This window comes from Leopardus geoffroyi, chromosome D2 (assembly GCF_018350155.1).
Source record: "Leopardus geoffroyi isolate Oge1 chromosome D2, O.geoffroyi_Oge1_pat1.0, whole genome shotgun sequence".
Classification (NCBI taxonomy): domain Eukaryota; kingdom Metazoa; phylum Chordata; class Mammalia; order Carnivora; family Felidae; genus Leopardus; species Leopardus geoffroyi.
Window position 1 is genome coordinate 7,697,549 of NC_059334.1, and position 23,651 is coordinate 7,721,199.

Sequence of the window (23,651 nt, forward strand, 5' to 3'; positions counted from 1 at the left end):
CGGATGCTCAACTGACTGAGCCACCCAGGCGCCCCCATATTTGGTTTTCAATCCGTTCTTCGCACTGGCATAGTTATTTTAATAAATAAATGTTATTTATTTAATAGTCATTTATTTAAATGATATTCTTACTCACACCCGCCAAAGGGTCTTCATCTTCTACTTAACACATTCCAAATTTGTCGTCATGGTCCTCGGTGTTTTCCATGATGTGGTTCCAAGCTAACTTTCACATTTTATTGGTCAATTCTGTCACATAAGGACACAGTGGTAGATGATGTGTTGCTTTCTTTACTCAGTGGACACATTCTTTGACTGAGTCCTATGAATCAATCAAATATTTTGATGTCAGTGCTATATCCTAGTTATTTCGAGAACTGTTACATGATGAGGTGTTAGAGGAAGAAAAAAAAAAGAAACGTCAGGCTTAATCTAACAAAGAAATGTAATTAAAAAATACAGTATTAAATCTGCATCACTGGGCTACAAAAACAATAAAAACTTAATCAATAGCCTTTGAAATAAAATGTTACCAAGCACATTGAAAAACATTGCCAAAAGCATCTTCTGGTCTTGATTTTACTAATCAGTTTTAATGGAAAAGACTTTTTCTCACCAAGGGTCTGTGAAGATTTCCAGGAAGCAGGTCCCCAAACTTTTCTTTCCTGGAAAGTGTTGCTCAACTGTGCATTTCTAATGTAATGCGCCCAGAGATTACAAATAAAGACCAGCGGAGATAAGGAAAGTCACAGCCCAAGCCATCCCAATGTAAATAAATACAATTAAGTCGTGGTTAAAATGAAAAAAGAATGCTTTCCAGCATGGTCAGCGGACACAAAGGCGGAGGGTTTAAGCAGACTTGAAACAAACCCATCACTTTTTGGTAAAGGAGCAGAGACTGAGAAGTGGAATAAGGGATTCTGGGGGTTGAGGGTAAAGGAAGTAGTTATGTTCAAAGACCACTCCTGTGACACGTATCTCAGCAGAACAGAGGAATATCTGCTAATCCCATTTTTTTAAACCGCAACGATGGAGTTAACGTCTCCCATAAATGGTATATATCATGTAAGTGCCTAGCCAAGTACTCACGCCTCACGCCTCACTATTAAATTCACACAACCCCCCCCCCCCGCCTTCCTCAAAGCACATGTGTTTATACATGTCACCTCCGTTCGTCTCTCGCCTCTCTGTGGAAACCCAGCAATGTTGAGCGACTCAGTCAAGGTCACAGCGTGATCGAAATGCTTGGGAGCTGGAAGGGAACCCAGAACACCCTCTCCGGTGCCACACGCGTGAGGTCACAAGGCTGGGCCAAAAGCATTGCGATGGTATGCATGTGTAAGTGCTGTACCAGTGCTAAATAATAATGCATGTAATGCTTCCCACTTAAGATATGTTCTTGGCTAACTCTGTTGGAAAATATTATATGGAGATTTCTCCATGGTAAAAAAAAAAATTTTTTTTTGAGCAAAGTTTATTTTATTTTATTTCCCATCCACTCTTCTTTATTTCTATTCGTCTCCTCATTAGCCATATAGTTTATTTTATATTATTTTATCTTTTTAATGTGAAATTCATTGTCAAATTGCCTTCCATCCAACACCCAGTGTTTTTTGAGCAAAGTTTAAACAAAAGAAAAAATAAGATCTGAAACCCAGAATATTCCATTTTTCCAGGAATACTCCAATATTCCAATTTTCCAATCTCCCATGTTTCAGGAATGGCGGTGGCCCTAGCAACCTCATTTTGCTGAGGCTGTTAGGTGTGGAGGTAGAATCGCACAGTTCAGGTATTCTTTCCAGAGAGAATCATCAAACTAACGTAAGCAAGGCCACGTCCCGACGTGGAAAGTAATGTAACAAAGCAAATGCTGCACGGAAAAAACAAAATCCTTGGACAATGGTGCACAAGCAGGTCTCATGCATGCCTAACCTGGGTGTCCCCGGGGCTGGGAGATGTGTAGGTACCACGGGAGCTGACAGCCGGCCAGCACATAGGAGCTCAATCCTTCTGCAAGATGAGAAACATTGCTGTCTGCCGAGAAGGCTCTTGAGAAATGAGATGGGACTCAAACGTTTGGGAAGGTAGAGAGATTCCTGAGTAATCTGTTGTGGGTATAAACTAATCAGCTTCTAGCTTTTGTGAAGGCATTAATCAACCGGACAAATCTCAGGGTGTCTGGAGAAAACTCCCTAAGGAGAACCTTCGGGATGAATCTTCAACATCTCCTAGCAGATTAGAGTCACGCGGTGGGACAGGGAGACACTGACTTCTCACTGAATAGCCCATCCTTCCACATCAGCCTGAAGAATTTAAAAGCTGAGGCTCTGGGGCACCCGGGTGGCTCAGTCAGTAGAACCTGTCAACTCTCAATCTCAGGGGCGTGAGTTCAAGCCCCACATTGGGCATAAGGATTACTTAAAAAAAAACAATAAAATAAAATAAAAAACAAAACTGACATGCTGCCTTGAGTCTTCTCTTCCGCTGCCGTGGTGACCTTGAAGTTATGAGCCCCAGATTTCATAGCTATTGAATACAAGCAGATTTAGTCCTGAGCTTCACAGAAGGACCTCCGGATAGGCAGAGATTTTGTGGGGTTGAGAAATAGTGTTACACCACTGAGATTTAGGGAAGTATTTGTTACTGCAGCACAGCCTAGCTTATTCAGACCGCTACACATAGGATTGAAATGACTTCGTTGTCCTAAGGGAGCTTGAATAATTATGACTAACGTCTCCCTTTTTTTTTTTTTTGGATTCAACTTGTTTCTGACGATCTCACTCTTAGGACACAGGGTTACAATGGTAAAATCCCAGTCAATCCTTTCATATGGACAATAAGACCACACATCTGGTATTAAATTTACATAAAAACAAATATGTACTCTTGCTATATTGGCCTGAAATATTTCTCTACTGAACACGTGCCTTGTTTTACTTGAAAATCAATCTTCAGCTGTTTCTCTGTCTTAAAGTTTTTTTTTTTTAATGTACTTTGATCTACTTGACATTCAGTGAATTTCATTCTTTCTTTTTTTTTTTTTTTATGTTTATTTTTTTGGGAGAGAGAGAAAGATACAGAGTGCAAGTGGGGGAGGGGCAGAGAGAGATGAGACACAGAATCAAAAGCAGGCCCCAGACTCCAAATTGTCAGAGCAGAGCCCGACGGGGGTCTTGAACTCACGAGCAGAGAGATCATGACCTGAGCCAAAGTTGGATGCTTAAGCGACTGAGCCACCTAGGCTCCCCTCATTCTTTCTTTTTGATAAACTATTCATCTATGGCATCTTTGAAAACATCATTTCTCATCATAGCAGCATTAGGGTTGTTTTTTTTTACTAAGCTGTTAATATGACATTTTTGATGTCAGACATATTCCCTTATAATAGCTATTTTATAAAATCAGGCTTTACAAGCAGAGTATGAAACCATAGGTGATGGTCAAACAGAGATAATGGGTACATGGCTTTTCCCTTTGGACCAAACTCAAAAGCACTAGAATTACAAGGATGTGCTGCGTAAAAGGTCCAGACAAGGCCCCAGTGGCTGAGCTCTCCCGTAATTACAGCCCCAACACTAATTTGCATGCCTTTTTGGGTTTGTTTCAAAATGGATTATGTCGCTTTTTAAATAGCCAGCTTCAATTTCTAGGAAAGGCCCAACAGAGACAGTTATTACTACAGTCACCAGCTGAACGATATAAGTAAGTAGAAAATGTTAGGATTCGTTGCTCATTGGATCTTTATTTTGCTAATTAAGATTATCACACTCTTGGAGTCTCTTTCTTTTTTTTCAACAAATGTTTGAGTGTAGTTGACGCACATGTTACATTAGTTTCAGGTGCACAACATGGGGGTTCAACAGTCTGTGTGGGGCTGTGCTCACACGTGCAGCTATGACCTGTCATCCTACAACGCTTTGTACTATGATCTGTCATCATACACTACCATTGACCGTATTCCCGGTCCCGTGACTGTGACCGATTCCTTCCACAACTGGAAGCCTGTGTTTCCCACTCCCCTCCCCCCATTTTGCCCGGCCCCCCAACCCACCCCCCTCTGGCGGCCATCCGTTTGTTCTCTGCATTTATAGGTCTGATTCCGCTTCTTATTTGTTTATTTGTTGGTTTTGCTTTTTAGATTCCCCATGTAAGTGAAATCGTAGAGCGCTTTCTCAGACTGACTTGTTTCACTTAGCGTTATACCCTCTACATGCATCCATGGCGTCTGTCACAAATGACACGGCTGAGCAGTGTTCCATTGTATATATACACCGCATCTTCTTTATCCATCCATCAGTCCATGGACGCTTGGGCTGCTTCCATATTTCGGCTCTTGTAAATGATGCTGCCATAAACATAGAGGTGAATTAGTGTTTGACTTAGTGTTTTCGTTTTCTTTGGGTAAGTACCTTGTAGAAGAACGCTTGATCGTATGATATTTCTATTTTTAATTTTTTGAGGAAACCCCACACTGCCTTCCACAGTGGCTGTTTTTTTAGAGTCACTCATCTCTTAAGACATCTTTGATCAGGCGCGCGATACAGCAAAGCGCTAGGGGATAGGAGTTTATGACACCGATGTTGTCCCGCAGAGGTAAGAGATGGTTTCGTCCATTCCTCGCATCTTTCAAGCGTCCTGATCAAGAGTGGAGGGCAGTGGCTCACTGCCTCTTCAACACTGCCCAACCGCCCCTTCCAAATATCATAACCACCCCTGTGCCCGTCTCCTTCTGGGCCAGGGATGACTAACTGGTAGTAGGAAGTGTGATCATAAACAAGGGCCTAGGGACAAGGGCATTTGCCCGGCCCGGGGTCAGCCCTAAGGTTGGTGTTTCCGGTCCTTGGTGCTCTTCCTTTAACTTCTCTGACCTGCTGGCCTCTGGATCTTTCCTGTCTTCATCTTAGATTTCTGTTTAATTCCTCAGGGTGTATTTGTGTCCTTAGATTTTTCAACTGATTATCTGCTCTGACATAGAGGAAGGGCTTATTCTTTCTCTTTCGCAGACCTGGACTTCTCATCCACCATCTGTTCTGATCTTGGCGGCTCGACCGAGACTTGGAGCCAGGTCTGAGTCCTTGGCTGTCCACTCGTTTGCTGTCTCCACCCTGACCTGACCCATGGAGACAAGACAAACATAAGCGACGCAATTGAAGGCCACGGCACAGAAAGGGGAGGTCCGTGTGGATTGCGGAGATTAGGCAAGATTTTTCGGGGGGAGGTGGGACTTGAAGGATGGATTAACTCTGTCTTCCCTCTACCTGTCGGCGGGTGTGTTGCACGAGCCCACATGTCGTAAAGTGGAGTTTCTTTCGTGTGCTGTGATACCGAGGCTCTTTGAATTCACACCGACCTTTCTCGTTTGCCCATATTCTAAGACTTTTGTTTCCCTCGTATGCCCTGAACGCTTTGTGCTTTGAGTTGGTCGGGCATAGGGTTCCGCCTGTGTGCTCTCCCCTCCCGTCTTCCTTACTCGCTTCTGCACATCCACGCTTGCTTACTTTCCATCTTCTCAGGTCATAGCTCACGGCCCAGAAAGCTCAGCTCAGAGCCGAAGATGTCAAGTCGGCCGCGTCTGCCATATTGTGTGCAGCCATCCGCGTTACATACCGAGCAGCGAGGTCTGGGGTGGGTCTGGTCCAGGGCAGAAGAAGGGCTTGCAGGGCTAAGTGGCAGGCCTGCCCTGGCTCTGCCTGGTCTGATTCAGGGCTTGGAAGGGGAGGCAGAGAACGGTGCCAGGAGCTTTTTCTAAGAGCTCCTGTTCTTAGACCTGGCAGGCCTGGCTCGGTGACAGTGACATGTGTGGGGGCAGGACATGAGCTCCTTTACCGGGACTTTGGCAGCTCCTGCGGCTGTGGGGGTGGCTCCCTCGTCTTCCCACCCATGCCAGCTCTATAGGGGGCTCATCTCTTACCTCTCGTGGACTCAGCAGCTCCCTTCCTCCAACGAGCGTGGCATGACGTGTCTACCTGCTGTGGCCGGCAGGAGACTTTTGGAGAAATTAAGAAATCTCAGCCTGTCCTGTGCTTTGGAGTCTTACCTGTGGGGAATCCTATGCGGTACAAGGTACTTTGCTCTTAAGAAAAGCATGCTGGTTCTTTTGATTCCCGGCCCCCCTCCCCCTCATTTAAGGAAACCAGATGCAGAGGTTGGGGGTGAGGAGGCAGCTGGGTCGTGCTCTTGGGTTGAGGCATCCTGTGCTAACCCTGTGTCAGTAGAGACTGATTTGTGGTTGCTTCTGACATCAAGTGGCTCAGGGTCAGCCGCTCTCAATCCTTAAAATTAGCACGTAGGAGGAAGTCCTAGACCGGGAAACAGGAGCCCCGCTGTAACTGAGCCCTCGGGCAGGGTGCCCCCTCTCTCAGACTCAGGTTCCTCACTTGGGTGTAAACTGAGAGGCATGGGCGATGCTCCTAAAAGTCCCGTCCGTGGGACCAGTCTGGGATTTATGACCCCGAGTCTGGCTTCAACGTATCCCCAAGTCCACACTGTTCCTTGATGTGTGGAGCCATCTGGCAGCATCCGGTGGCACTTTCGGCCCGGGCGGGCTAACGTGTCTCCTTCTACACTTTTGCCTCTGGCCCATTGTGACAGAGAGCGTTTGTTTAAACTAGAGCAGAGATGCCAGCGGGGCGCCCAGGAGTAGCACAAGTAGAGGAGGGAGCTCCTCCGTGCCCTTTCTCACGACAGGCCCTCTGGGACATGGTATCTTCCACACTGCGTTCCCCGTACTGGTTTAAAAGTTGGAACTGGGGCGCCCGGGGGGCTCAGTCGGTCAAGCGTCCGGCTTCGGCTCGGGTCACGATCTCGCGGTCCGTGAGTTCGAGACCCGCGTCGGGCTCTGTGCTGTCAGCTCAGAGCCTGGAACCTGCTTCAGATTCTGTGTCCCCCTCTCTCTCTGCCCCTGCTCTGCTCACGCTCTCTCTCTATCAAAAAATGAATAAATGTTAAAAAAATGTTTAAAGCTTGAATTGTGGCCTTGCGGCCTGGATGACATGGGCAGCATAACCTTCGTCTCCCCTGCCCCCCGTATCCCTCAGTTTTCTCATCTGTAGAATAAACCAACACTATGTACCTCGAAGGTCTATTATGAGGATTGAGTGGGCTAAGATTTTGTAAAATGTTTAGAACAATATCCGCTACGTGGTAAGTACTCGTAGAAAACCTAGGTACCCATGAAATGGAGCAGATATGCTCTTAAAAATAAATAGGTCCCCAAATAAAACAAGTTTATTTGGAAAATCTGGGTTGACCAAAGTCAAATACATTTTTTTTCTTTAGTACTCAAAGCAATGTGATGCTCTGCAGGGGAATTTGGAAACTTCACTGGAGACGATGGAATTTTTTGAAATTTCCCAAGTTTTTTTTTTTTTTTTTTTTATACTATGGAGTTGTTCTCATGAAACACCTAATATTGCCTCAGGGAACCCAGGGGTGTCTCACGGAACACAGTTTGAGAAATGCAGCTCCAGGTATACAGAACCTGCTCCCCAGCACGTGAAACTTTTATTAAAGGTCCCTTCTGCTAGTTTGATCCTCAGGCTCTCCTCGCCCAAGGGATGTCTGTCCCTCATTGTGCCATCTCCTGTTTATACCTTTCATCTGGTTTGAAAGCTGCCTTTCATGTTTATAGCTTTCCTTGAGCAATTACTTAGTAATTTCAAAGACTGAGGATAGCTTAGATGGAGCCAGTCTGTTGGCTCTGCCCATCCCTGACCTGATGGCCAAGGGCTGGCACTGTTAAGAAGGTGTAGTCTAGAAACTCCTGGGGTTAATGAGAGCCATGCTCCCGGCTCCGTGGTGCATAGGATAGTGTCGTTTTTGTACAAGCTGAAATTCTTCTCCCTGTGCTCTCGATATGACCTCTAAACAACCAAATGCGGTTACCTGTTGCCTGGCTCAGCATTCCACGGGCCTTCCAGAAAGCCCAGCGAGCAGCTGAACTTGTGAGGCACAAAGTATGTGCCTGGGTGCCTGCGGACTCAGCCCAAGGACTCTGAAAGCCACAGGGATTGGATTAGGGATTGGAGCTTCTTGGGACCAAGGACCTGGGTGGCCCTTTATTACCTACAGAATGAAGCCGGAACACGTGGGCCCAGCAGGGAAAGCCTTCCCAAACTGGACCAACCTGGCTCCTCTCCCTCACCTATCACCGATAGCTTCCTGCTCACTCGCTGGGACCCCCTCCCCAGTGTGACCCTGAACTGTTTTGCCTCTGAACTTTTGCTTGAATACCTTGTTTTCATGTCTTCTGTCAAAATCACATGATTTTTAGACCAAACTCAAAATGGTCACCAACGTTTCCCTGATGCCTGCCTATCCTCTGTCCGTGGGGAGATTTGGGGTCCCCTCTTCTATTTACACTGTTCTCGTGTACTCTTCATTGAGTGCACGTCTCCCCCTTTGCTTTACGTCCTGACTCTTGGGGGGGACATGATCTCCACTCCTGGAAAATAATGTATTTGAGGGCAGGGACTGTGCTGTTTATATCCAAGTCCCCAGCTACATCTTAATGGGTCTGTTCCAAAAAAATCTCCTAAATCAAGTTGTGGTTTCCTAACTGTGTCACATGCAACATACATACGTGTGCGCAGGGTTATTTATTTTGTATCGTTTACCATGATTGAGTCTCCTCTGGGCTAACTGTTCTGCAGGCACAGATGATTTTTCTTATTCTTCTGAGCTTACGGAAGAGGGTGGACATGCATAAGAGTGGTATTCGAGACCCTCCACCTCTGGGCTCGTTATACCTTTATGCACACGGAGAAGGGTGTAAACTCTCCTGGTTCCCTTTAAAGAATAGCTGGGAGGGGAGGCCTGGGTGGCTCGGTTGGTTACACGTCTGACTCTCGGCTTTGGCTCGGCTTATGATCTCAAGGTTCGTGGGTTCGAGCCCCGTGCCAGGCTCTGTGCTGGCGGTGCGGAGCCTGCTTGGGATTCTCCCTCTCTGTCCCTCCCTTGCTCTCTAAATAAATAAATAAATAAATAAATAAATAAAGTTTAACAAAAGGAGTTTCCTGGGTTGTTCTCTGGGCTTGCTGTATTGAAATTTGGGTTTTTTAACAACTCCCAGTGGGATTCTCACGCACCCCAAGTTTAAGAACGGCCGCATCGGACACCAGTGCGTATTTATTTACGCTTTAAAAGATTATTTATTTTTAGATACCCAGGGACAGTGTATTAATAGCACACGCACAAAACGGAACTCGGCTTTGATAGAGTAAAAAGTGGTGTACCTTAACTTTATTTTCTCTTTTCCTTTCTGAACTGAACTGCCTCCTAAACATGAGCACAGTCCATATGTTCATGGGGAAAAAAAAAATCTCCCCCCATTCCCGAATGCGAGGCTGGCCGGGCAACACCGGAGTGAGTCTGTCCGGCGCTGAGAGCGCGCGGAAGTTGGACGCACGCTTCTCCAGCGCAGTGAGGGCACCTAGCGCGGTCACTGCCCTCTTTCCGAGCCTCCTTGGTCTGTGCTTTTCTTTCCTGACCCGAGATGAGATATTTCTGAGGCTTAGAAAGAAAAATAAAAAGGAAAGCAAGCTCAGATAAGGCGCTTTTTGGCAAAAGAACAGGATAAAATGCATTGCAATGGCCTCTAAATCGGTTATGTTATCTGATTTGGATCTGTGTTTTTAGAAGCTAAGCCCCAAACTCATAACCCCCCCCAGCTCCCCAGTTACGCTGCAGGTAAAGTCGCCGAAGCTCTGAACCTAATGAACGAATTTCTGTGCGGAGAATGTATACCGTTCGCCTCCTTGGTCACCTTCCACCGCCCAGCGACAGCAGCCAGACGTCAGGAGATCCGTAAGCTTTCGCCGACTGCGGTTCAGGGCCGCACAGCTTTGTGGGCCCTATAGTCTGGCACTAAAAGGCATGTGGGTATGGATCTGTGTGCTACACTACACGGAGGATTTTCCTATGGCTCGTAACAGATTGGGAACAGGATGCTACCCGGACACCGCGTGGACCCCTCGAAAGAGCTCGTTCAGTGTCCTAGCTTCCTGGAAATGAAATAATGAGTGCCCTGGAGCTTGTCTAAGGGAGAAAACGGGAGCTGATGCCAGAGGAGAATCTTTATTGGAAAGACAGACCAGCCCAGTTTTCCATCGGAACCACGTCTCTGGTTCAAAACGAACCGCACCTCTCGGAACTGCCAACCCCCCACGACGAAGTGTCAGCGCAGCTCTAGCCAGTAACGTGATGCCCCTGGAGGCCTGCCCTGACTTTTCTGCAACAAAATCCGGCCGTGGTCCTCTCAGATTTATGTCTCTTGTTTTATTAGCATGCTTCTGCCTATTTGTCAGGCAGTTAGGCTGGTGTCTGTGTGTGTGTAGATTACGGGGGTGTAGATAAAATACCAAATGGGGACTCAGAGATTCAAAGGCAGAGGGACCCATTTTTCACAGACATTTGCCAAAAGCTACTTTCATAGATGCTTGAAACTTGAGACTGGAGGGATCGTTCTCGCTCGCCGGGTTCGCCTAATATTCTGGCATCCTACCGTGTTGCAGCCTTCTTAAGGAAGAGGAAAAGGAAAGTGGCACGCCGGGAGGGTTTGTCTTTCGGTATTTTGGTTGAAGAACCGTAGGGAGATTTATGGTGTTTTATTCATAGGCAGAGTTCTTACGGCAAATCTTTTGAAAGCTGGTGGGATTTTCTAGATCTCCTTACCACTCCATTCCCTCTGGCTGTTAGCCAGCCCCCAGATCAGAACATGTCTTTGGTAGATGGAATTATTGGCCTCAATTCTTTGTTTAAAAAAAATGTTTATTTATTTATTTATTTTGAAAGACAGAGAGAGAGAGAGAATCGGGGAGGGACAGACACAGAGAGAGACAGACAGAATCCTAAGCAGGTTCCACACTGTCAGTGCAGAGCCTGACACGGGGCTTGACCTCACGACCCGAGCCGAAACCAAGAATCGGACAGTCAACTGACTGAGCCGAGGAGCTGAGCCCAGCAATACCCAGCCTGTGAGCAAGGATACGTGCTTACTGTTTTAATCCACTGGATTTTGGAGTGACCCACTTCAGCAGGAACAAGTTAGAGCCAACCAACACAGTGTCCTTAATCCTTTTATCTCTCAAATTCATATATTGACGCTCTGCTCAGTACGGTTAAGGGCAAATAGATAAAATCTCCAGCCCCTTCAAAATGCTGCAAGGGCCGATGCTACACGTTGGCTTCAGCGACAACACGTTGCTGGAGACCAGCTCCTTTTTCTAATTAAAAATGATCTCTGGGGAAGGGATAATATCTTCTAATCTCTAGGCATAAGGCACTGAGCTTGTACACGAGACAGTTCCGCCCAGGAGGAAAGGGCATGACTTTGGGGATCCAACAGCCTCGGAATTAAGTGAAGCTTTAGCCACTTAACAACTGTGTAGCCTTGGCAAGGCCACTTAACTCCTCTGAATCTCCATTTCCCCATCCACTGAGGTGGCTGGGAGAGAGTTAGCAGGGAGAAGGCACATAAAGTGGCCGGCACGTAGTTGGTGTTAAATAAGAGGCGGCTGTTGTGTGTGCAGAATAAATCGATGCGTGCTGCTTTCCGTCAGTGGTGGTGACCCGGTTCCCTTCACAAGGTACCTCTTCCTTCCTGCCACACACGGGACCTTCTGTGGGCTCTTTCCAGCGCCTGGTGGGTCTGGCGTTGCCTGTCAGCAACGTGTCTCCCTTCCCTAGTCCCTGCTCAGTCAACTGTCCACGTGGGCATCGAATAGTAGACCTGGTGGTCCTGGTCATATGGTGTGCTCTGGGTTAACAGCAGCAGCAGAAACAAAAATGGCGGACATTATTGAGGGCTTACTAGTTCAAATGCTTTACAGGAATGATCTCGTTTAATCTTTGAAGAAACCCTATGCTATGGACCGAATTGTGTCTCTCTGCCCCCCTCACGCCCTACGTTGAAGCCTTAACCTCTGACGTGAGGATATTTGGCGATTGGGCCTTTAGGAGGTATTTAAGACGAATGAAGTCATAAGGGTGGCGACCTGACCCAATGGGGTTGGTGTCCTTATAAAGGGAGAAGGAGACACAAATTTTCTCTCTCTCTTTATTATCTTATCTTATCTTATCTTATCTTATCTTATCCCATCTTATCTTATCCCATCCCATCTTATCTTATGCCATCTTATCTTATCTTATCTTATCTTATCTTATCTTATCAAAAGAGAGAGAGCATGAGCAGGGGAGAGGCAGAAGGAGAGAGGGAGAAAGAGAATCCCAAGCAGGCCCCACCCTTAACTCGGAGCCCAACAGAAGGTTAGATCCCACGACCCAGGGATCAACACCTGAGCTGAAATCAAGAGTCGGACACTCAACTGATAGCCACCCAGGTGCTCCGCTCTCTCTCTCTCTCTTTCACGCGTGTGCTCTCTCTGCTTACGCATAGAGGAGAGGCCGGGGGAAGACACAGCAAGAAGGAGGCTGTCTGCCTGCAAGACAAGGAGAGAGTTCTCATCAGAGACCAGCCATGCTGGCACCTTCACTTCAGGATCCCAGCTTGCAGAGCTGCAGGAAAATACATTTCTGTTGTTTTTTTTTTTTTTTTTTAAATTTTTTTTCAATGTTTATTTATTTTTGGGACAGAGAGAGACAGAGCATGAACGGGGGAGGGGCAGAGAGAGAGGGAGACACAGAATCGGAAACAGGCTCCAGGCTCTGAGCCATCAGCCCAGAGCCCGACGCGGGGCTCGAACTCACAGACCGCGAGATCGTGACCTGGCTGAAGTCGGACGCTCAACCGACTGCGCCACCCAGGCGCCCCTAACATTTCTGTTGTTTAAGCCACTCGGTCTGTGGTGTCTTGTTATGGGAGCCCGAGCAGTCTAAAACTCCCTACGTGGTCGATATTGTCACCGATCCATTTTGCAGTTAAAGAAACTGAGGCTCAGAGAGGTGAAGTAACGTGCCTTGCTCCTATCGTCCAGCAGGTGTGAGCCAGCGTTTCCCCCCCCCCCCCCGGGGCCCCACTCCGGAGCCTGTGCAGGGGTCACCCGGAACTTCTGCCTCGGTGGGCTCTGGGTGGCCTCAGCTGCTGCAGGTGGCACTCAGGCCCGAGGGAGGGAAGCGGTGGCCAGAGGTACACACAAGACCTGGTGAAGGTCAGATCCCGGGCCCTCCACTCCGGTTTTATGAATGTGCTTTTGTGTAGAGTGGAAGTTTGAGAAGAGCCCAACTCTGCTAGAAAGGAGTCCACCTAGGAAAGAGGATGCCCCTCCAAGAAACTGTGTTGTGATTTTGGGGGTAGTAATAAATTCTTTATGGTGTAAGCAATTCCATTCCATGCACATTTTATCAAGTCTCTGCCTGGCATAAGAAAAGTAGCTGGTTATATAATATTTATAAATATTCATAAAAGTACCATAGAGTATTTCTGAACTACCTCTCAGTTTATCTTGCCCAGTGGGCAGTTGGTTTCTCTCCCTTCACTTATTTCAGCATTGAGGCCCCAGAGGAGGTCCCAGGGCAAAAGGCATCTTGAAAAGGAGGAGCTGACCACGTGGGGGAAATTTCTGACACGCAGAAAGTTCGCCATTGAACCCCCAGTGAGGCGTGGGGACGGGAGAGATAGGTGGAGCGAGGTAGGGAAGTGTCCATGTCCCTACCCCCTGCTCACCCCACTCCCAGATAAAACCCTGGGCTAGAGGGCAGGAGAGGGAAGTGATGCCGTGTGGTAGAAACATCCAGGAGGCTGAAGGTGACTGAGAATCTTGAATCTGGTGGCCTGCTTTCCTCTGCGTGGAACAGGGTGCTGTGAACCTCTAAGATAGATTTTCTTGACCTCGGCACTATGGATGTTTTGGGTCAGGTCATCTTTGTCGTTGGGGTAGCTGTCCCGTGCATTGTAGGATGGTCAGCATCTCTGGCTGCTACCTACCAGACGGTAGACTGTCTCCACATATTGCCCGCTGTGTCCTGGGAGAAAAATTGTGCCTATAGGGACAATACTCCGTACTCAGTGCAGAGCCTGACGCGGGACTTGATCCCACAACGGTGGGATCATGACCTGAGCAGAAATCAAGTAGGACGCTTCACTGACCGAGCCACCCAGGAGCCCCCACTGTGGCATTTTGTATCAATGGCCCCAATTCTTTCGTTTGTTCCTCTTCCTGTACCTGTAGGACTAATGGTGCGGTTCCCTTTCTTTTCTGTAGCTGTGCTTAAAGGGACCATTTCTAGCATTTAAATCCTGTTGAGTGCTGATTTCTCATCTCTCAGTAGCCCAAATACTCTCAAGACTGAGAAGGAACTAAAGGGACCGTTTGTTGCAGTAGATTATTCATGGTAAAGAATTTGCTGCCTCGGGAGCAACAAAGATGTGTTTGTGTATAGGCTGCATGGGTGGCATCTGCGTCACCCTGGGCACCATAAGCAGAGCACTGGGCACTGAGCTTAGCCCAGGCCCCACGAAGTGGCCCTCAGTATCAATGGTCTGTAGACAGAGTTACTGGATACTTCTTAGCATTTCCCTGGCCGTTCTTTCTGAAAGAGCCAAGGACTCAATGTTTTGGAAGATAAAAGTCAATTACACTAAAATGAGTCTTTGTTTGTTTTGAATAGCTATCAGTTCCTATTTAAAAATGACTTTTGGTCAGTATACAATGTCTTCTGACCTTCCTCAGCGATCAGCTTCTCGTCTGGGTATGAAGAGTCCCCAGAACAATCTTTGGATATCCACAACAGCCTTCTGGTTTTAAGAAGGCTAAATCTTCAGAATTTTGTGAAACAAATAAATGCTTTTATTTTCTAATCATTGGTGCTGAGTAGATTTCATGATGTTGGGAATTAACTTTTATTTTCTATTTAAATGCTGACTGTGGTAGGTGAAGGATCGCCAGAAGTTCTCTGACACTCTTCCCATTGAGCAGCAGGTCTAGCCCTCCACCCACGTCTGGGTTGGCTTGTGCTGCTTAACCAACAGAGTTAACCAGTAAAGTTGTGGTGATTAACCAACAGAGTTAACCAACAGAGCTGTGATGTTTAACCAACAGTCACCCAACAGAGTTGTGATGCTTAGCCAACAGAGTTAACCAATAGTGTTGGACTGTTTCGCCAGTAGAGTTAACCAACAGAGTTAACCAACAGAGTTGTGCTGTTTAACCAACAGAGTTAACCAACAGAGTTAACCAATAGTGGTGTGATAGTTAACCAACAGAGTTAGTTGTAAGTAACCAGGTGTAAGTCAGTAAGAGTTGTGATGTTTAACCGATGGAAGTGACACCGTGTCAGCTCTGGGCCTCGCCCTCAAGAGGACGAGCAGTTTCACACTTTGCCGGTGGGAATGTGGCCGAGGGTCCGCATGGGAAGTCTGACTACCCTGAGGCTGCCATGCTGTGAGAAGCACAAGCCACCCGGGGAGCCCTGGAGGATGAGGTGCCAAGTATGGAGACAGAGAGAGGTGGAGGGAGAGGGGCAAAAGGGAGGCAGGGTGGGAGACGGACAGTGAGCAGTGCACTATGGCATCAGGCAGGTGATTGAAGATGTCATGCCAGAATCCTAGAAATGGACCCTCAGCCCCAGATGGAATCAGAGATGAGTCACCCAGCCAAGCTCTTCCCCAATGCTTCACCCACAAAATGGCAAACAAAATAAAATGGTTTTTATTTTATTTTATGTTAGGGTCCCAAGTTTTGGTGTAGTTTGTTATACAGTAATGGACAATTGACTTTTCAGCTACTACAGATCATCACTGAAGATAATTCTAAGAAACTTGTCGGGCACAGCTCGGGAAAGACATTCATTCTTGGGATGTGAAAGCTGGAAGGGGTCATAAAAACCATTGGTTCCAATACTGTTATTTCACAGAGGGAGGAAACCGAAATCGGGAGACATTAAGAGAGCGGCGCTCAGCCACTTGGTCATAGAGCTAGGGGCTTAACCATGGCTTCAACGGTTTTGTGACAACTTTCCCAGAGAAGAGCACTTCTTGGTCTTCAAATTTCTTCTGAGGAGAGTCACTAAGTTCAGAATCTCTCCTTCCCCGCACCTGCAGTCTGTGGTCTGCTCCTTCCAAGGGCCCCCGTGTCCACCTGCTACCCAGGGTCCTTCCTTCCACCTCCCACCGCCTCATCCCTGAGCAGAATTTATTCATCTTCAAATGCAGAGAGAGCACAAGGGACATTGTGATTCATGCCACCAAGTTTCTTCCTCCAGGATAGGTGCTTGAGCCGCTCAGCCGGAAGCCAACGAAGGGCACATCCCAGGAGAGCATGTTAGGGAGGCTCCCGGGTTATCTGCCTCTTGACTGGGTGCACGGGTCCCTGTGGTCCGCCCAGCAATTGTACACAGCTGATTACCTGTAGCAAGCCAGAGCCCCAGATTCCTCATGGCACACACTGCTGTTTCTACAGCCACATGGTCCGTGCAGAAGCTGACCACATAGCTTTCAAGTTCACAGGGAAGGGCGTCTCAGAGGAGACCCAGCTCAGCTGACTTCCCTCCATTTAAACTACTCCTGGTGGGGAAACCCCTCACGAGGAAACCTCTCTGATAGTTTCTGTCACTGTCCCGCTGAGGTCCAGGATACAGCATTCTCCACTACATCTGCCCCTGCCCTACTCAGTAAGGAGTCACTTCAGCTTTCAGAGAATCCAAAGTTTCCAAACGGGTGGTGGGGGGGGAGGGTGGTTGGAAATCCACCGGTGCAAATGAGGGGAATTTTATGCTTAGGGAGAAAACTGGGGAAAATAGTTAAAAGTCATCCCCAAATACAAGGGACAGAAAAAAAATGTAAAGAGAGAAAAGCATAAACCTTAGGCCAGCATTTTTCAGAGTGGTTCAAGGGCCATTTGCATCAGAATTACATAGGGTGCTTACGAAAAATGCAGATTCCAGCCTTCCATTCTGGACCCACTGAGTCAGGCTCGGTGGGGGCGGAAATGTACATTTTCAACAGCTCTCCGGGTGGTTCTTGGGCTCATTAAAGCTTGAGAATAGCTGCCTTAGATTTGTTTTACAAACAAATTTCATGAAACATTTTCTGAGAAGTCCATGCAAATTTCAGCTTCGATTTATGTGTTCTTCCTAATGCCCACATGTGCACACGCACATGTATACACACACACACACACACGCACACACACACTGTTTTATAAGCTTCTAATGGGAATGGGGGGAAGGGAATGGATGTGGGCTAATTTCAATCTTTATGTGTGGTTTTTAGACCTTGAGACATACCTCCCTTCCCTTTGGCTCATCTTCTCCCCTTTACCATTTCTTTTATGCATGAGGCATCCCCCCCCCCTTCATGTTTTCTGGCCACAAGGGAAATTCCCAGGTGCGAGAACATTCAGTCCTCAGCCTCAGGAAAGACTCTGATGTGCATCTTTGAAGATGGCAGAACTTAAATATTAAAGGATCCACCAGGCGCCAATAGAGTCGAGCTGGAGTCCCAAAGGGGAATTTGTTTTCAACGTAAATACTAATAATACACTGATTGCGAAGGCGAATATTGACAGTGTGTTGAGTGCTCCGATCAGCACCTCCCTTTGTGCTCTTGAGGGATGTCAGGGCGGCTAAGTCAGGCCAACTATGGGGAGGTGGCGGACCGGGAAGCTTGTGCTGAACGTGTGTATTCCTTCGTCTCCAGCCCTGACCATTTGGGGGTCCAGGCCTCTCCCCGCGAACCCTTGGGTAACAAAGCCTTTCTCAAGCGGTCTCACACACTGCAGAACACAAAACTTGGAAGTCAGTAGAGGCTTGGACAAGCATCAGATAAAAACACCTGTTTTCATTCCAAAGAGCCAAATAGTGCTTCAACGCTACCCATCCTTCGAGATTTAGCTTGAGGGCTGAATTCTCCAGGAAGCACTTACCATGTTACAAATAGTAGTATGATACTCTTAGTTTTATCCGAATTAATGTTATAATATTACCTACATAATATAGAGACCTGAATAATATACTAGTTTTAAAATGCTGGCAGTGTTACTATGCTATATATTAATACCTGTAATAATATCACTCTTATCCCGTTAAAGTAATGCTAGCCGGATAAGGGTAACAGCCGTGACAATAATGGCTGATATTTATTGAGAACTTACTGGGAAGATGTCAACCCTGCCGTGAGTATTATCACTTAATGCTTACCACCATTCTGCAAGGTGGATCCTCAAAGAGCTCTCACTGCAGAGGAGGAAAGGAAGCTTCTGTCACCTGCTAAATGGTGGGACCACAGTTTGCACCCACAGCCCATTCTCCCAATCAGCAGGTTACCTTCCTCACTCCCCTGGGTCCAGACCATCGTCTGGCCTTTGGTGGGAGCCCTTGACCACGTTCTGCCTTTCGTTATAGTGATTTAGCAATTGCCCAGCTCCTGGAGGGCAGGATCTGGTTGGCCCCTGAAAGCCTTCATCCCGTGCCGTTCAAATGTCTCTTGGATAGGTTAGAATTCCACCCACCAAGAGGATCAGGCTTGCAGATGACAGTGGCAGTCCACCTTCTTCTGCATAAAGGGAGTGCCGATTATCCACAACTTATCTCGAGTGATAGCAGAAGGTAATTTCCACGCCAGTTTCCTCCAGCAAGGACCGTGGCAACTATTACCCAAACAACTGCAAAGTGTCCATCAGATTTATGATGAGTCCTGCTGAGCTCTATAATACTATAACCTATAATTACATACTACTATATGGAACACTGTAGAATAACGTGCACTCAACGCCTACCACGTGCTGAGCACTCGGCTAAACCCTTGGCGAAATAATCCCATAGCCCTTACCACTCTTCAAGGCAGATCGTTATCTTTTCTCTCTTGAGTGAAAAGCCAGTGAGTCACAGGGTTTGGATCTGAAATCCAGTCTGACTCCAAAGTCTCCGCTTTTAATCATGTAATCACTATTCTAACCAACCTCTTTCCCTCTTCCTTCCTCTTTGCTTTCTTTTCAAGAAACACGTATTGAATGCTTCCTCTGTACGAGGTGGGTCAGGCGGATACTGCAGAGGTGAGCAAGCGAAACCTGGTCCTTGCCCTGACGGGATATTGGGCAAAGTCAGAAGACGGAATAAGCAATTAGGAAACCTGGTGGCGAGGGTTGCTGGGGACTTCATTGTCGACTCGCTGCAAGTTTGGGGACATTTCACCTCTTGTTAGTCCTCCGGATTTTCTGTACTTTTTTGTGAAATGAACACAGTAGCGGGGAAATGGCTTCAGAGAAAGGATAAGCCACCTGCTGCTCTGAGAGCACTACACGTTGCCCTGGCAGAGGAGGTGACATTCTCAAGCTTCTACACTCTTCGTACACACCATGTATTCTGAACGGCACTGGGCATTTTACAGGTATCTGGTTACCATTTTTGAAAACCGTTCTTGTGAACGGTGTTTGGACATGAGACAACGAATTTCCTGCGTCATGTGTGGATTTCCAGAACAATGCCAGAGGGGGCTAAGAATACTGTTACTCTGTTGACAACAAAAAAATGCTTTTAACATCTGCCCAGGGCCAGAATTTTATCTCTCCCAGTATATTAAAAACACCACGCCGGAGAGTCAGTGTGAAGGGAAGGATGTATAATTAGTCGGGTGCTTTTGAAATCCTCTCTTTGAGTTCTGAGATAGCGCTGAAGAATAAAAGGCCCCAACTGGCACTGACCCTACTTACCTGAAGGCAGTATTTAAACAGAAGAGTCTGGTGTCCCTCCGCCCCATCCTCTTGGCCCCATCACGCCCACCATGTTGGCCAACGTGACAGACGGCTAACACACTGTGCCAGTGGAAGTCAGTCTCGGACGGCCAGAGCTCCAAGCAGGCCCCAGCTCAGGAGAGCCAAGCCATCATCTCTTCTCAGTACTCAATAAAAGCATTCAGACATCCCAATATGTCTTTTTTTTTTTTTTAAAGGCATTGATCTTCTGTGTAAGGAAAAGATGATTCTGAGCAAGATTCATCAGAGTTGCTGGTGAAAGATGCTGTGTTATGGGAAAGTGAAGCCAGGGCCTTCTCGGCCTTGCATGATACAAAATTAGGGACAGGAAGGGCCATGCGGCAAGTAAAAGACTGTTAACAGGTGGCTCCCGGGCTACCTGGAGCCCTAAATGTGTCTCGTTTGACCTACACAGAGCTTTCGTAGAACTTAATAACAAATCATAAATCATAAAATAATAAATAATACAAAATAACAGTAAGTAAATAAAATAAAACAAAACAAAAATAATAAAATAATCAGCCCCAGCTTCTGAAAGGCGTGGGGAGACAAGAAAATATAGGAGGATATCTTTGCAGTCTCGGAGTTGGCAGAAGTTTCTTCAGATGGAACACCAAAATCGTGACCCATGAAAGAAAAAAAAAAAAAAAGCTGGACTTTAGCAAAATTGAAAACTCATGGTTTTGAAAGGCACTCTTAGAACAATGAAAGACAAGTCACAGGCCGGAAGAAGTATTTGAAAATCACAAATCTGATGAAGGACGTATATACAGATTAATAAAGAACCCTCAGCACTCAACAATACAAAAATAACCCCATAAAAATAGGCAGAAGATTTAAATAGACAGTTCACCAAAGAAGATGTAAGGACGGCAAATAAATGCATAGAAAGATGCCCAACTGAACTGGTCTTTAGGGGAATGCAAGTTAAAACCACGGTGAGATACGCACATCTACAAAAACGACTAAAACTAAGAAGGCTGACTACACAAAGTGTTAACACAAATAGTCAGCTATTGTATGACCTAGCTGTTCTGCTCCTAGGTGTTCATCCAAGAGAAACAAAAGCATATGTCCAAAGACTTACACAAAAATATGAAAGCAACTTTGTGCTAGTAGCCTCAACCCCAAACTAGAAACAACCCCAATATCCATCAACAGATGAATGGATAAACAAATTATGGTGTTTGCATATAATAGAATACTATCCGGCTGTAAGAGGGAATGAGCTCTTGATCCACACGCCATGAAGGAGTCTCAAAATTATTATGCTGGATGCAAAAAACCTGACCCAAAAAAGTACATACTATATGATTCCATTTGCAGAAAATTCTAGAAAATGCCAATGAATCTGAAGGAACAGAAAGCAGATCTGTGGTTGTCCCGGAAGGGGGATGAGGGTGAGAAGGCTGGATTATAAAGGGATACAAAAGAACTCTCGGGAGTGGTGGATGTGTTCATTATCTTGATTATAGTTCTGGTTCACAAGTGAACGTGTATATAAACCTCCTAACTTGCACATTTTGAATCTGTGCCGTGTATCGTCCGCCAGTTACATTGCAATAAGGCTGTTCAAAATGGACAGATCACATCTGGGTTTGGCGGATGCCACATTTCTCTTAAAAACTTACCAGCTGTGGGCCTATATTCCTGTATGACACCATCAGGCTAGCTGGGAGCCCTGCTGTCCCTGGACGTGGTGTTTCCTCTGTGCCCACTGCTCTCGTGAACTGGCTCCACTCCTCGTATTGAGGTTGCCTGCTTGGCCTCTGCAGGCGTTCGAATTTAGACTCCTCAGTCTTGCCACACTCCTTGCGGGCATTACAGTCTTTAAAACTTCTCCTTGCTTCCCAGATTAAGTTCCTTTAGATAAGTTCTTCAAGAGTGAGCCTGGGGTCACAGATCATTATGACAGAAGGGCATCAGGGAACTTTATGAGAGTGACACACTTCTTTGGGCTCCCGCCAGCAAGTTGAGACAATTGTTCCCTTGCTTGCGTGGGAGGCTGATTTCAACTCTTCAACTCATAAATAACTCTGGCTAGCCTGAATCAAAGGAATGCTTTATTAGGAAAGAAGAGTTGAGGGGCTCCTGGGTGGCTCAGTCGGTTGAGCGTCCGATTTTGGCTCAGGTCATGATCTTGGCGGTTTGTGGGTTTGAGCCCCACGTTGGGCTCTGTGCGGACAGCTCAGAGCCTGGACTCTGCTTCATATTCTGTGTCTCCCTCTCTCTCTGCCCCTGCCCTGTTCGTGCTCTATCTCTGTCTCTCTCAAAAATACATACATGCTAAAAAAAAAAAAGGAGAGAAGAGTTGAGGGGCACTTGGATGGCTCAGTCGGTTGAGCACCTGACTCTTGATTTTGGCATAGGTCATGATCTCATGGTTTGTGAGTTCAAGCCTCAAGTGGGGCTCCATGCTGACAGCACGGAGTCTGCTTGGGATTCTCCCCCTACTCTGCCCTCAAAATAAATAAACATTTTTTTTAAAAAAGAAGAGAAGCGTTGAAAAGGTTTCTATAATATTCCATAGCTAAAATGGCAAGGCTCAAAGGTCGAGCAGGGCATTCCCCAACATGACTATCAGCCTGTCCTCGGTTGAAGCTTTCCTGAAAGCTGGGACTTGGCTGGCCTGATTCTGTCCCATAGTCCCTTGTGGCTGCCCTGAGAATACCTATCTGCTTCACCAGGGCCTCTGACAAGTCTCCTTGAACTCTAGATTTTAGCATGGGGAGGCCAGGAAATGTGCTGATATGGACAATTATTATAACACTTCTGGCCACCCAGGGGCAGATGAGGACTTCCTTTCTTTTGAGATCTATGCCTTCTGATAATGGCACAGAGACATGGCCGTAAACAGTAGACGCGGAGATCTTAGCGTGGGATCATCGTGTCTGCTCACCTCCATGCAGCCCAGTCCTTCGAAGCTCAGAGCTTGGTCTAGACCACAGGCTAGCAGCACACCAGATGGTTGAAAACTCTCCTCTAACCCCGGTGTGCTTCCTGACTCTCTATAGGGGAGTCTTCCTCGAGGGGGTTCTTCCTCGAGGGGGACTACTGTGCATTTATGCTGGTGCTAACTTTCTGTTGGCTTTCTCTTTCAGAAGAGTCTCGGGGCCCCTGTCATCTTCAGGTATGCATGCCTCCTGGAGCCTGCCTCAAGTCCCAAAGTCCTTAGTTTTCTTTGTTAGGAGCTAATTTGGCTGCACTGGCTACAGGGAAATTCCCTACCATTTTGAAAATCCAAGCTCTGTGGTCATCTCTGTCTCCTAGTACCTGTCTCCCTCCAGAATCTGCTTTGTGCCACGGAAGAGTTTCACCTGGGGCTGGAGAACATCTTTGACTTTCTGTTTGCCTCAAAAGAAGCTAAGTGCTGCCTATCTATAGAAATTTATGCTATTTCTACAAGTGCAAACTGTATAACTACAGAGCTTGGAGACTGGGGTTGGAAAGGGAGTAGTTCAGCTTGAATCTATTTTTGGCCAGATCCAATTTAGAGGAAGAACGCCACTTTCATGATGATGGTGATGATGATGATGATTACTCTTTGAAGCAGTAGCTCTTCTAGTGACATGTGATGAGTGTCACGTGACCAGCATAAGCACGCACGAGCGCACCCTCCATTCTACATTAACGGAGGGACGGGAGGGTGGGTTTCAGTAAAATTTTTAAATCATAAGGATACATACACAGAGTCAGATGTGATGACTTCAAATCAATCACAGTTGTGGCCAAGCCGTATTTTCCAACAAAGCTGCCAGCTGCCACTGTCTGTAATGCATCCGGAACTCCTCTTTTTTGCTACCTTTTGTAAAACCCGCGTCAGATTACTTGGGATGTCCTCAAGAACGTACAAATCTTTGGGTTTTTTGTACTGTGATTTTGGGGACTGTTCTCGGTTGAATAGTGAACCCCCCAAATTCACATCCACCTGGAAGCTGAGAACATGCAGACATATCAAGAGGGCAAGTTTAGGGTGGATCCTATATCCTATATAACCGGTATCCT

The 23,651-nt window shown here is 46.7% G+C and overlaps 1 protein-coding gene across 1 annotated transcript in view; it reads right to left on the reverse strand.

Annotated features, from left to right (window-relative positions):
- Positions 1–204: 204 nt before the first annotated feature.
- RNLS (renalase, FAD dependent amine oxidase) overlaps positions 205–23,651 on the reverse strand; it is a 362,006-nt gene continuing 338,559 nt past the window's right edge. Inside the window, exon 8 of the mRNA XM_045439459.1 lies at positions 205–322. Within this exon, the coding sequence (XP_045295415.1) occupies positions 296–322 (27 nt within the window). The 3' untranslated portion in view covers positions 205–295. The remainder of the gene's footprint in view (positions 323–23,651) is intronic.